The following is a 14,392-nucleotide window of genomic DNA, read 5'->3' on the forward strand; positions in this document are numbered from 1 at the left end:
GGGGAGCAGAGACATAGCCTGGTGTCAGAACCCCATCCCAGTGGGAATTCTTGATCTCCCTCCAGCCCAAATGGCCAAGGAAGCCCCTAAGCCTTGTGGTGGCTTCAGAGAGACTCTAGTCCTGAGTTGCCACAGAGCAGAACGAGGATGCAGCTTCTAATCTCCATGAAGGACTCTGAGTCCACACAGGCCCTGCACCCTCACTGCCAGCTGTGATGAGGCCTCCCTTGGAATTCTCAGTGGCTGATCCGACATCAAGGTCCTTGCTGAAGTCACAGAAGAGAGGACACTCCCACCCATTCAGCTTCCCTGGTCCTCTCCAGGAGCTGGTCCCTTTCCTCACCTGCTGTCTGTGCTGATTGAATTTTTTCTACTGTTCCCAGACTCCCAGGACTTGGCCTAGTGTTGGAAAACCTCCAGGAATTTGGCTGGTACAGGGCATGGATAGCTGGCAGATGCTCTGCTCCCTGCTTGGTGTGGTCCACTTGCCTCTGGGCTGATGAGAAAGGATGGGCCTTGTCTCACACTCAGAGAGCAGCTGCTTGGGCACTAGGTCTCCACGCAGTGCTCTGCATTTCCCTGAGTCCCTTGAGGAGTCATGTGACTGATTCTGGCCAATGGGCTCTGAGAGGAAATGGCACATGAAACTTTAGTGCCAGCTATGCCTCCCCTCCCTTCTTTTCCCCAGATACGGTGACTTTAGAGACCTGTGTCAAGTGGTTTAAGAACACCATGGAGAAAGCAAACCCTTTTTCAAGGGGCTGCTGAGATCTGGGGTTCTCCAGCAGAGCCACAACCAGCCTGGGCAACCCAACAAAGCTGGTGTCCAATTCAGTTCCACCTCTAGAGTGAAGGCTGGCCACATGGCAGACTATGCTGGCTCATCCAAGCTCAGGTAAGCACTTCTGGGTGACAAGACTCTGTGCAGTGTCACATGTCATCCTTGAAGAAGCCACCAGTGTCTATAAATCCACAAGCAAAAGACACCTGGTCTGCACCTGAACCCCCACCACACACATCTCTTCCCTGATGCCCATCTGCACAGTGATAACACCTGACCATGGGTAACAGCTTCTAGCGCTCACCAATGGTCCTTCCAGTGTGATCAGACATGAACATGGTCTCAGGAACCCAGCAGTTCTGTGGCTAGAAGTGAGGGTAGTCTCATGGGGGGTGGGTAACTGCCCTTGCCTTTGCAGGCTCAGAAGCTTTTCTTGATTTGGGGGAACTTCCTTCTGCATCCTGGCTTCCTTCCATTCCCCTGGCTTCTAGCTGCCCTCCACTCTGTGAACTCAGACGCCACTTGAGTGGCTCCTGATGCCTCGTCTCAGATGGGTATTCAGTTCCCAGCTGTAGCTGAGAATGACTTTAGATAGCTCAAAAATTTCCCCCAACCCTACCAAGGTGCTGATCCAACTAGCTGGGGCAGGGAGGCATCAGAGAACTTTAAAGGTCCCACCAGGTTGAATACCCACTCTTGGGGGTGGGTACTCCTCCCCTGCCCCACCCCCAGAGCCTCTTTCACTGAACCTCAAGTTTTCTGCCGTTTCTCCGCTGCTAGGATGCTCTGAATCACCTTGGACGGGCCGTGGCATAGACTGGACTCTTGGAAAGAGCTCTGTTTTTTAACCCATTGAAACAGCTGCAACACACGACATCATTCAGGTCAGCCTGGCATGACAAGCGTATTCTTTTTTAACTATTCCTTGAATTCAATCCTAATTTCCACCTAGATCCTAGACTTCTTACCTACATGAGGGAAAATGTCTTTTTTATTTTTAAAGCTTTAAACAGTTCAGATCCCTTGTCACTCTCTATCAGAAGCTTCTGAACCTCCAAGGTTCAGGCTAGCAGTCAAGAGCAGGCTCTGGGGTCATTTGGGTCTGGGTAGGACCCCCACTCCAACACCTTGTGGTGGGAGACCTGGAGGAAGACACCCCACCTCTCACTAAAATGAGCTGTATTGAGAATGAAAAGAGATCATGTTGGCAGACTGAGTGGCACAGTATTTAGCACATGCAAAATGTAGCATTAGAAATATTATATTTAGTAGTTTTTCCACACACAGATCACCAAGGCTGCATGAAAAATGAGGGGACTGGGGGAGCACCGGTCTTCTGGCTGGCTCACTTCCTGCCTCGTAGGACCCCGGAGGGAGGGCCCCTGAAGCACGGGGAGCCACACGGCTGAGAGCGCTGTTGCGACCTGGGCCTCAGGCCGGCTGCCGCCACTCAATTGAGAACTACCACGACACAGAGAAACAATGACACAATTGGCTTACCATGCACTGGCTGCAGATGCCCACCCACAAACGTGTGTGAATCATTCAAACATGGAGAAATCCCTGGGAATATGTGCCATACAACGGGCCACTCTTGCTCCTGCCATTGAGAACCAGAAAGGTCCAGAGTCAGCCGAGGAGCAGCTGCTGAACAAGGACTCGGAGAACATGAGAATGCAGACTAAGCCCGAGGAGTCAGAGGTCTTGCGGACTGGGGTCACCAGAGCCACTCAGAAGCTGTAAACCAGGAGGACCTTGCACAATACTTGCAGAGACTCATTGGAAGCCATTCTTCCCCTGACAGTACAGGCTGTGGTGGAGCTCCAGAGAAGTCTGCAGCAGGATTCCTGTTGCCTGTGCTGACAGCTGGGGAGAAGACACTAACTGGTTGTGGGGTCCCAATGCAATGGGAGGCTGGAGAGAAAACGCTACAAAAAATGGCTTTAGCCCCAGATGACTCACTTGATTTTTGACAACCCTTAGGCTGTAACTACTTGTTAGGTCCTTCTTGCATATCTCTGTCTTCCTGAGAAACCACTTTGAAGATACCACCACGTATTAGAGCAGCCATTGATATTTTCCTACTAATCTATCCATAACTCTGCAATGTTTGTATTGTTCCTATCCTATTTCGTAAATGGATGCATGTCTATCATTATATGTTTCCTACAACAACCAGTGAGAAAAGTTGATGATTATTCAATAGGTCACTCATGTATAGCTCTATTTATTTTCTTTAGAAGCCACTTTGAAGATACCAAAGTATAGCACAACAACTATTGATAATCCCCTACCTCTTTTGTCTGTAACTCACTATTATTTGTCTATTTGTTTTCCTGAGAAACTATCTTGTAGATAACAATATATGAAACAATAACCATTGATAATTTCCTACCACTTTGTCTGTAATTTGGTAAGCCCCCCCTATTATTATGTTATCCTTCCTTTACTCTTTAAAATAAAAACAAAACAAAACAAAAAAACGGGACCAAGAAGACACAGAAGCCCTGGAGTCCACGGGCAAGCAGATAAGGAAAGATTCCCAGGGTCATGCCAAGTCAGGGTCCTGGTGCTGCCAAGAACCGGTGGTCAGACGAACCCTCCTTACTTCCGGGGAGACAGATCTAAAGCCTTGTCTTCTGGCCACAGAACCATCATAAAAGGTCCTTTTCATCCGGCGAGTAAAAGGAATCTGTTTTATTTTTCTATTTTTGTAAATCTCTGCCCGGCCCTGAGGTTAACCCCATGGTGGAGGCAAACGGCTGTGTAGCAGCAGAGGCCGTGGGCACCTACAAGCCAGAAAAAAGATCCTTCTCTCTGAACAGAGGAACCAGACAGAGCGGCCCCATTTAGTGAAGCTACGAGAGTCCAGAGGGTTTGGGGTTTTGAAACCTGTGGTCTCTCATATCTTTTCCCTGAGGGCAGGCCAGTCACATGCAGTGGTGTGACAGTGTGGGAGACTAAAACACTAAAAGAACCCCATTTTTTCTGGCCAGGAGGGCCAGACAAGTTTTGAGAGCCAGAGGATGTGGCAAAAAATTTCCAAAAAGAGAGGGATGGGAAAGGAAATTCCTAGTTCTGCATATAAACTGAGCTTTAAGTGGTGCATATGTGGAGACACATTTAAGAATAATAGTCAAGCAAAAGCTTTGGGACGGAGTGATGATATAAACCACTGCCCAAGTCCCAGCTCACCCTTGAAAGGCAGAGAGAGACAGATCTGAACAGCACAGCAAAGGCTTTGGAAACTGCGTGGCCATGAGCAGGAACCACTCCCAAAAGGCAGCCAGATCTTGAAATTAGAATTTAAACAGATTGAGGATCTACTAAATAGAAACAACCAGACAAACAAAATAATAACCAAAAAGCTAAATATCAAAATCAAAAATCAAAATAATAATCAAAAAGAGAAACTCCAGAGGATATGAAAGGGACCCAGGTCTTACAATGTAGTATTGAAAAAGTCCAAAATTACTTGCCATGCTAAAAATCAGGAAACTCTAATTTTCCAAGGAAAAGACAATGGATACATTCTGAGCCTGAGACAGTTCATGTACTGGGATTATCAAATACCTCAGTGCAGCTGTTCCAACCATGGCCTGTGAGATCAAGGTGCGCATATTTGAAATGAATGAAAAATTAGACATTCTTAGTAGAGAAATAGATGCTGTGAAAAAGAACCAGATGGAAATTATATAATTGATACATAGTATCAGAAATGTTCTCCCCAAAATGACAGAATGAATGTAATATAGAACAGGGGTCACACAGAACAGTTCTTAAATTTGAGGGCACATCAAGAGATCTATAATCTGAAGAACAGAGACAAAAGGATTTCAAAATGTGGGCAGAGCCTCAGAGACCTGTGTGGCCTAAAGAAAAGACCTGACTATTTGTTATTGAAATCTTTGAATGGAAAGAGTAAAACATGGACACGGAGAAAATATTTTTGAAGATAATGGTTGACCCAGGGGAAAAAAAAAAAAAAAAAAAAGATAATGGTTGAAATATCCCCAAACTTAGTGAAAAAATATAAATACACAGATGCAAGAGGTTTGGTGAACCCTAAACAAGACAAGCCTAAGAAAACCATGCCAGGACATAACTGAATCAATCTTCTTTTTATTTTTTATTTTGAGATGAGGTCTAAGTTGCAAGCTGGCCTCAAACACACAATCCTCCTGCCTCAGTCTCCTTATTAGCTGGGATTATTGGAATATGCTACTGCACCTACCTGGTATCAAACTTCTGACAATTAAAGGCAAAGAGCAATATTTAAGGCAGTCAGAGCAAAAAATAATAATACACATCACACAAAAGCAATAATGCAAGTGACTGCAGATATATTATCAGAAACCATAAAAGCTAGAAGACATTGGAGCATGCTTTTTAAAAGAAAGTAGCTATCAACTCAGAATCCTATATTTAGCAAAAACATCCTTCACAAAAGACAGCAAAAAAAAAAAGATGTCCTTTGATAAGAAAAACTAAGAGAATTCTTAAGTCGCAGATATCCTTTAAAGAAAAGCTAATGTAAGTTTTTTCTGGCTGAAGGAGGCAGCATAAAAGGAAGAGAGAAATAAAAGAAGATACAAAAAAGAAGCTACAAACAAAAATGTAAATGGGCAGACCTAAGTCAAGTAATATCCCTCATTATATTAAACGTGAAAGGTCTAGACACAGACTTTGAAATACAGAGATCATGACAAAAACAATGATGCCTATGAGGAACTTGTTAAATAGCTATAGTCCTACAGCTCTGGAAAATATCCAGAGGTATACTGCCCAGCTCTTTGCCATCCAATATTTATCAAAAGCACAGTTTTCAAAAACTCATGTTATTGTAACTTTCTTGATGGTTTTACCTTCTTTCTGTAGCTATTCCTAAAAGATCTGTAGATCAAGTGAAGTCATTGAGGGTAGTGTCCTCATTATGAGAAATTACTTATAATCCTTGAAGCTTTTCTTCGTAAATTTCTTGTTTTCTCATTGATATCTATGCTGATATAACTCATCAGGTTTTTCATTTGCCATTGGCTGCTAGGGAGCTCTCCATGAACCTCTCTGTAATGTTGTAAGCAATCCTACCATAAAAGGCCCTAGGATCAAATGAGTTTGTGAGACACAGGACTAAGGAAATCTAAGATGGTTTCTTTATTCTGTGATCCCTAATCTTTACAACCACTTTGGAAGCTGGTGCCAGTTTTATGGATGAGGAAGAAATCAAGGCCTCAGAGGTTTGGGCCACTTGCACAAGAGTCTCATGGTGGCTTCAGGATTGGGTGACATTTTGAAGTTCTGCCAACTGTCCCACCCAAGCCTGGATGAGCCAAACCATGGTCAGCCTGCAAAGCCATGAATGTGAAAACTGGTGCTTACTACTCCCTTAGTGCTCTACTTCCACTTTGGGGTCACAGCCTAGGATGACGGACAGGCACTTGCATCCATGTGGGTCTGGATTTGAATCCCTAACTCTTTGCATCTCTAGCTAGAGGACTTGGAGACACTCACTTTTCTCCCTGCTCCATTTCCTCATTGGTGTAGTGGGACTAATGGTGCCTGCTTCATCAGGACGTTGGGAGGTCGCTGACATGGTAAAGATGGAGCCTCCGGTACGTAAATGTTAGCATCTTTCCCCTGTGGAGCTCATGCTCCTCCTCACATCTTCTGGGGTTGCATGTGGCTGAAACCCTGTGAGGGGCCCTGCACTGCGGGCTGCTTGGCCGGTGTCACACGTCCCTACTGCCTTTGAAGTTCCATGTGGCCGCATGACTTGTGTTGGCCCGCGGAGTGTGACAGCAGTGTCCTGGGCTTGGGCGGAATAAGAGCCAGGACACAATTCACCACCCCTGCCGAGCAACTGGCAATGCTGTTGGACACCCCAGCCTCCAGAACCGTGAGACAAATAAACTTTCATTCTTTATAAATGACTCAGTCTTGGGTGTTTTGTCACCGCAACAGAAGTCAGACTAAGATAATAGGCAGCAGACCTAGTATGAACAAGAACAAAACAAGCCTGTGGTGTTTCAAGCCACCAACGTGTGGATCTGTTGGTGACCGTGCTCTGTCCTGATACAGTGTAAGAAGCTGTGTTTCCATTTGAAAGGGGGGGCAGTGGAGGGGATGTGACTTGCCTACACAGAGGGCTCCTGGGACCAAGGGTGGGGCTTGGTCTGAGGGAGCACATTTTGATCTTTCAGGGGAGACAGCAGTGCTGACTGGGTCTCTGAACACACTCCCTGTAGCCTCTGAAAAGTGAATCTCCTCCCCAGCAGCTGCTGACATCATCAGGAGGAGAATGACCCTCTGTTCAGAGCAAGCAAGTGGCAGCATGGGAGGGGAGAGGGTGGCGCTCTGGAAGCTGTCCTCTTGGGAGGACCAGATATTCTAGACTCAACTCTGTGACAGGTGGGGTCGTACTCAGTCCCTCTGCCCTGTGCATCCCTCTCACCTCAGTGGTTCCATCTATCTTCTGCCTAAGAGTCCCTTTTCCTTACTGGTGAATTTTGCCCAAGAAAGGCTGGAAACTCATCCACCGGAAGCTGATCAGGGTAAGCAGGAAGAGAGACTGCTGTGTTATGTGGCATTACTGTGACAATAGTGGCTGATACATGTTTCTATCCAACATTTACCTCCCTTTTTCCTTACACAGAAATCTGATTTTATTCTGGGCAGTAGCGAGCTTGTGCAGAAGACTACATTTCTCAGTTTTCCTTGGGATGTACATTAAGTTTTTTTTTTTTTTTTTTTGGCAGGGGGGAAGTTGGAGAGCCATCTTGGGGTCTGCGAGGGTAGCGGCTGGGCCTGCGACCTACCTGCTTGGTGTCTTTATGCTGACACTGGGTTGCTTTCTCAGCACTGGTTTGTGTTAAGCTGGTCTTTAGCTTAGCTGATCACCATGACAACCTGGAAGATCCTTAGAGACCCTCTAGTCTGGTTTCTAAAAACATGGAAATTGGGTCCAAGAGGGGAAGCAAATTGTCTCAGGACACATAGTGAGTCAGCTGCTGGGCTGAGGAGAGAATTTGATTAGTTCTAGGCTCTCCCCACATCTTCCTGACTTACTGAGTGACAGGTGCCTAGGTGGCCGAGGAGAGGATGGGGAAGGGACATGGTACAGGTTTCCTACAGGGCTGGTATGGGGCTTATCATACCTCAGGAACTCTGCAGAGAAGGGGAACCTGGGGACAGCTTCCAGTTTGTCCCAAAGCCAACCCCATTCTGGGCCGTGCCCTGGACAACTTGGACTGGGTTGAGGGGACTCAGGTCAACAAGAACCTCCTATCAATTCTTCAGGTGTGATTTCTCCCAATTCCCCCACTTCCTGTTCAGAAGATCATCTGAAGAAGCCAGCACCCTGTAATGCCAGGGAGACCCCAGTTTAGGTCCAAGGAGCATGAGTGGACACTGCTGGTCCCTGCCTAGGCCTTTTCCTAGGCCAGTGCTCCTGTCCCCAGAGTGCAGCCTCATAGCTAAGGGCTCTCAGCTGTGCCTCTCCCCGGGGGAACTCCCTCAGCCCACACAGCTATTTCACTTGGAGACCCTGCAGAGACAATGCCCACATCCCAGGGGTAGGCTGCAGCCAATTACTGGCAGATATGGCGTAAAAAGCCAGCCCCTGTGTTCACAGTGGGACAAACGCTGGTGTTTCAATGCTAAAATTCCCTGTCACATCATGCTGAGCTGGACTCTCAAGCTCCTTTGCTTAGCTCTTCCCCTGCCCTACTGCAATCCCTTTACCCGCTTCTAGATTTCTCTCTAGAGCTCTCCATCACCGGTTCACCTGCCCAAGAACCCCCATGTCAGACTCTGCATCTAAGGCAATACGTAAGCTTCTGAGCTTTCTTTCATCTCCCCGACCCCATGTGCTGGGAGAAAGCCACTGAGGGTCCCAAACTTAGGGGCAGAAGTTTACTCTGGTGAAGAGGACTGAGGTTTCCCTTTGTTCTGGGACACTGGGCTGTTCTCATGAGTTCAGGGGCTACTCTTACCCAAGTCTGCTGATCAGACATTAATCAGGCATCCACTACCTGCCCAGCAACTGCGTGGGACACTGGGAAACATAGCGGGGTGCAAGGGAGACAGAGTTCCCTGGCCCTCTCAATTAAGTTAAAAATCTCCCCACGACACCCTTGAGCCCTCAGCCACACAATAGAGTACACGGAACCTTCCAAATGCTTTTAATTTCTTTTAATGTATAACAGTTATGCCTGAGTTACAGAGGCAGCGCTTACAAGCAGCAGGTAGTTAAAGCAAATACCAGTTTCTCTTTCTAGTCTACTACTCCATATAGCTGAATAAATTATGATGTGATTATATTTAAACACACGCCCACACGCACACACCCCACTCACACCCTCACACACACACACACATACACTCTCTTCCGCGTGGAGGAAAATGGCTGTGAGTCAAACCCAGAAGCAACGACATTGTCGTTACTAGGAAGAAGGAATGATCTAGAGCACTATGTGAGTATATTTCCCAGGTTGGGTCGGGGTTGGGATTGGATTGGCCATGTCAGAGCTGAGAGAAGAAGCATTAAATACACAGATGTCTTGGAGCATTTCAAGATGGCGGCTGGAATACCTCCATTTGGTCTTGGTTTGGTTCTTCTGTAGGAGGGGAGGGAAGAAGACCTGTGGGCCCCCAAAATGTAGGAAACACATATTCAGGAACTGGGTGAGAACATCAGGCCTGAGAGAGTATCCAGATGTAGTTTTTTTAGATGGCAGTCATGGAGTTTCCCACCAAGGTCGTGGGTCCAAATCTCAGAATGTCTCACCAGCTCCATCCATGCCAACAACAGATGCTGGTGGAGGCCTCCAAGTCAGGATCTGTCCTGTTCTCCAGCCATAGTCAGGTTGGCAATCAGACCTTTTCATTTGCCTTCTGGGAAAACCTTTCATTCTTCTCTCCTTCTCTCTTATTCCCTTATTTCTGTTTCCTCTACTCTTTAACGTTCCTCTGGCAAAAGAACAGCAAAGGTGAATCAAGTAAAAAAGAAGAGTATAAAAGCATAGCTTGGTTCTTACACGTCACTTTTTCTTTTTCATAGCAACAGAGATACCAAAGAAAGAACAAAGCAACAAAAATTGGAAGACTCCAGGAGAGCCCGGAATGTATAATCTGAAACACACAATATGCAGATATATCCCTACAGATGGTCCCTGGCACTAGCACGACACACACTGTGGGGGTTTCTTTCTTTTTTTTAGTATATATATTTATATATAAAAAGTCAACTTCCTATAAACAAACAGCACATCACCACATTTCCAACTAATGTACAATGAGCTTAGAAGAGGGGCCCCCATAGGTAGGACCAGTAGCTACTCGGGATAAATTGGAGAAGAAATCTCTTATGTTGCTATGAACTCTATTTACAGGGATGGGGGGCTGCTGCTGACAAACCCCAAAGAGATGGAAGCCTTGTGCCTCTGGTTCAATTAACATCATCTCTCTGGTGAAGTTGTGAGCTACTAACACAAGGCTGAGTTTTATAGACTTGAGTTGGATAGACACATGAATACAGGGCTTTTAAGGGAAAGGTTTTCGGGTCAAGGACCCCAGAGAAAATAAGTCCCATTTTGTATCAAGATGGTGGCTTGAGACAGCTTCCGAGGTGTTAGATGTAGTGAGAATCATTTGGTTTATTCCCAAGCAGATCTTCGTTCCATTTCATCAGGGGGGTCGGGGTGGGCATCAGGTCACTGAGATTGGTCCTAGTTTTGGAATGCTACCTCCTGGATGGGTGAGACAGTTTTGATGTCACCTGCCTGAGATTCCTGCTCTTGAGTCACAGAAAGTAGAAAGAGACTCAGGCATATCCCGAGCCAGGCCTCCAGGGGGAAAGAGTGACCCTTCAAGGAATGTGGATGAAGATGCGGTTGGTCTTCTGGAAGAACTGCTTTTTGGGCTGTGATAGCTACAAAAGCATGGACTAAGTTTCCAAGGGAACAACATGATCGCCCCTTCCGTCCAGAGCTTGAAGAAACCACAGTCTCTTGCACTGGACACTCCAGTTGAAACCTTGGCTGCCCTTGATGGGACACATCTGTCTGGCTGCCTGCTGCTACCAGACAGTCTATTTGTCCCTAGTTATTAATAGGTTTCCCTTAACAACAGGTACAAGCCAGCCTGCTCGTGGCCTGAGATTGGCTTGAGGTGACTAGGTTTGCAGATGGAAACAGGTGAACATTTGTCACACAGTCGACATCCTTGGAGATGTTCTAAGCATCTTGCCAAGAGGAAGGATCCAGATTAGCTCCCAAGGCAGAGCCCTTCCCTCTAGGAATGTCTTGCTGGCTGAGGGCCAGGAGCATGGACTGAGCAAAGGAGGCCTTACAAGCCCAGCTGGAGACGAGCAACTGGGCCCAATGTTTGTGGATTCAGGGCTGTGTCTCCCTTACAAGTTCCCGTACCCAGCAGCACTTGTAAAGGTGATCCAAGCACAGATGATGTGATGGGGAGGGTGAAGATGGATACAGTCGTGAGAAACAAGCGAAGGTGGCGAAGAGTTCCAAGGGAGGAGGATGAAGGGCTCGAATTGCCCCCGAAAGGTCCCAGCTGTCAAGAGAGCGGTGCTTGAGGAAACCACTGGGTGGTTAGGGAAGGTGCCTTTCTCCTCTTCTCTAGAGCCTTTGGCATTTTCCTCTGTCCAGGGATGGTGGCTTGAAAACCGGCCATGTGTCCCCCAGCTCGTGAAGGAGACCGAGGCCTCTTGGCCAAGTGAGTCGACCCTGAAAGATGTCACTCTGGGTGGGACAGGGACACGCTCCCACCAAAATGCCAAGGAGATACAGGAGTCTATCTGGGAGTCCAAGAAGCCTCCTCCAGAGCTCCAGAGGAAGCTCTCTGAGCTTCAGCAGCACCCACGGACCGGAGGGGAGACGGTGGTCCCTTCCCAGGGCGCGGGGCTTGGCGCCTGTTGGAGGCTTTGTGCAGAATTTAATTCCAGGGCTGAGAACTGGAAGGTCATGGGGTGAACCCTTGGCCTCAAGGGCTGGCCACCCACAAGCACACAAAAGCCCCTCTGAGCCCGCCTTGTGCCTCTTCCTCCTGTAGCCCCAAGACCGCCCCTTCCCACCTCATCTGACCCAGCTAAGAGGGCAACACAGGGGTCTCTGGGCTCCCCAGTCTCTGCCTGTGGTGGGCAAGGCTGGAATTGGGTTTAGAGGCCTGAGCTGAGTCCTGGTACCCTGCGCCAGCACCCTGCCCAGCAGCCCCCCCCCCCACACAGCCCAGGGCCCCACATGGGTCAATCTCTTCCCAGTAAGGATGTAGGGGGAAGGTTGTGTTCCAAACTCCTGGGTGGAGCTGTGACTGGTACCCTGCCTACCGCCTGAGAAGATCAGGGTCTCCTGTCTACTGGAGCCCCAGTGTCCAGTGGAGCAGAAGGTTGTGGTTCTAGGGCTCAGCCAGGGGCTCACCTTGCAGGTGGCTCCCAGCACATACAGCTGAGAGCTACTCTGAGCTTCACCTACTTTTCTGGCCAGCACACACCCAGGACCTGGGGCCAAAGGGCTCCGGGACCTCATCTCAGCCACTGTCTTCTCGGGGTGTAAGGTGCTCTGTTCAGGGGGAGCCTCGGCCTCCTGAGATAGCACTGCCCTCCCCGTTGGCAGGCTTGATTGGGGAGCACTGTGGGCTGGCTGGGAACTACCAGGGGAGGAAGCGGGCAGACTCTGAGGGGGCCACGCAGGGTCCCTAACCACAGGTGGGTGACAGGCTGGCTGCACATCTCCAGAGGGCTGCCACTGAGAAGGGATGGGCACCTTTCCTGGCCTCCTGTGACCCCAGGGGATGAGGGGACTGAGGTGGGGAGGCTCAGGGGTCAGGACGGGCTGGGCCGGGGCTTGGGCTGGGGCAAGTCGCCCCAGGCACCCTAGTAGGCCTGGCCAGTTTCCACAGGCAGGAGTCCCAGCACGGTGGAGTGCTCCCCAAGCTTCATGCGACGCTGTGTGGACAGGCTCACGTTTTTGGCCAGGTAATCAACAGCAGCTAGAAAAGACAGAGAAAGAGAAACTCCTAGAAATTAATGTTCTTTTGGTCCATTTTTCCTTTCACCATGCATCCATCCATCCATGCATTCATCCACCCATTCATCTGTCCTTCCATACATATATTCATCGTTCTGTTACCTGTTCTAGCCACCCATCAATCCACCTATTCATCATCCATCCATCCATCCACTGCCCATCTGTTCTTCTAGCCACCCACTTGTCTGTCCATCCATCTATCCATCCATCCATCCTTCTGTCCATCTGTTTTTCTAGCCACCCATCTATCCATGCATCCATCCACCTATCCATCATCCATCCATCCACCCATCTGTCCATCTATCCATCCATCTACCCATCCATCCATCCATTTGTCTGTCCATTCATCTTTCACCCATCTATACATCTACCCCATCCATCCATCCATCTGTTCATACATCTGTCCATCTATCTGTCTGTCCATCCATCCATCCATTCATATATCCATCCTTCTGTTCATGTTTTCCTAGCTACCCATCTATCCATGCAACCATTCACCTATCCATCATCCATCCATTCATCTGCTCTCTGGCCACGCATCCATCCATGCATCCATCCACCCTTTCATTCATCTCTCCATCCATCAACTCATCTATCAATCTTTTTCTAGGCACCCATCCATCCATGCACCTATCCATCACCCATCCATTCTTCTGTCCATCTACCCATCTAACCACCTTTCCTTTCTTCTCCCCTTCTTCTTCCCTCACTCTCCTTCCTTCATCTCCTCTTTCGATCTCTTCATGTAGTTCATTCTCTCACTTCCTCTCCATCATTCAGCAAATATTTACTTAACATTTATTATTTGCCTGCCTCTCTTGTAGGTCCTCAGGGAAGTACAGGTGGGAACCCACAGAGTTAAGTGAAGAATTACTCCCCCTTCCCACAAGCCCTCCTGACTATGAGGGATGGCCAGCGAGTCCCACTGAGTCCCAGCAACAGAGGACAAAGTCTTTCTGCTTCCTTCTGCCTTCTGTAGATCCTGAGCACAGCTCATGGATTTTGTGCAGGACTCTTGCACAAAAGCCAAAGCAGCTTTTGTGGGTGAGCTGAAGGGTTCATGCAGAAGGAGGTGCCATGGCCCTGTATACAGAAAGCTGAGGCCTGTCTGAGGTGAGGGGGTTAGGTCTGTGTGTGTGTGTGTGTGTGTGTGTGTATGCGTGTGTGTGTGGTGCACACTTGTGTGTGTGAACAGGGTACAAACAATGGAAACAAGAATCTCCATGCAGCAGTAACAGGCATGTGTGTGAATGTTCGCACAAGAGCAATACTCAAATGTGTGCACACGCTTGTATGAGTCTTGCACACCTCCCTTGTGCCATCTCTGAGCACAAGAGCAGGGGCAATGCCTGTGCAGGTGCAGGCACTGTGTGCAGGCGAGCTCCACACCTATCTGTGTTCAAGTGCAGATGTGACCTCTGGCCTGCAGGGACCTGAGTCCTGTTCTGACAGCTCTAGTGGAGGCTACAGCAGAAATCAGCACCAGGAGACGTGGCTGGCTTGTGGCATGACTTCTGGAGGCACAGCTGTGGCCAACCCACCCTCCTGGGACTGCAGAAATCCAGAGGTG

The 14,392-nt window shown here is 48.3% G+C and overlaps 1 protein-coding gene and 1 long non-coding RNA gene across 4 annotated transcripts in view; one reads left to right on the forward strand and one right to left on the reverse strand.

Annotated features, from left to right (window-relative positions):
- The first annotated feature begins 323 nt into the window (after positions 1-323).
- On the forward strand, positions 324-2,299 carry LOC102018526. Its single transcript, XR_264664.2, has 4 exons — positions 324-431; positions 689-895; positions 1,562-1,665; positions 2,069-2,299. It is a non-coding gene; the product is annotated as an uncharacterized LOC102018526 (long non-coding RNA).
- A 6,657-nt stretch (positions 2,300-8,956) lies between these two features.
- The window catches only part of Pax7 (paired box 7), a 99,420-nt gene continuing 93,984 nt past the window's right edge, over positions 8,957-14,392 (reverse strand). For all 3 annotated transcript variants that reach the window (XM_005409803.1, XM_005409804.1, XM_005409802.2), the window contains exon 9: positions 8,957-12,784. In XM_005409803.1, the coding sequence (XP_005409860.1) occupies positions 12,669-12,784 (116 nt within the window). In that variant the 3' untranslated portion in view covers positions 8,957-12,668. The remainder of the gene's footprint in view (positions 12,785-14,392) is intronic.

Source organism: Chinchilla lanigera, unplaced genomic scaffold, assembly GCF_000276665.1.
Source record: "Chinchilla lanigera isolate Chin_1 unplaced genomic scaffold, ChiLan1.0 scaffold00126, whole genome shotgun sequence".
NCBI lineage: Eukaryota > Metazoa > Chordata > Mammalia > Rodentia > Chinchillidae > Chinchilla > Chinchilla lanigera.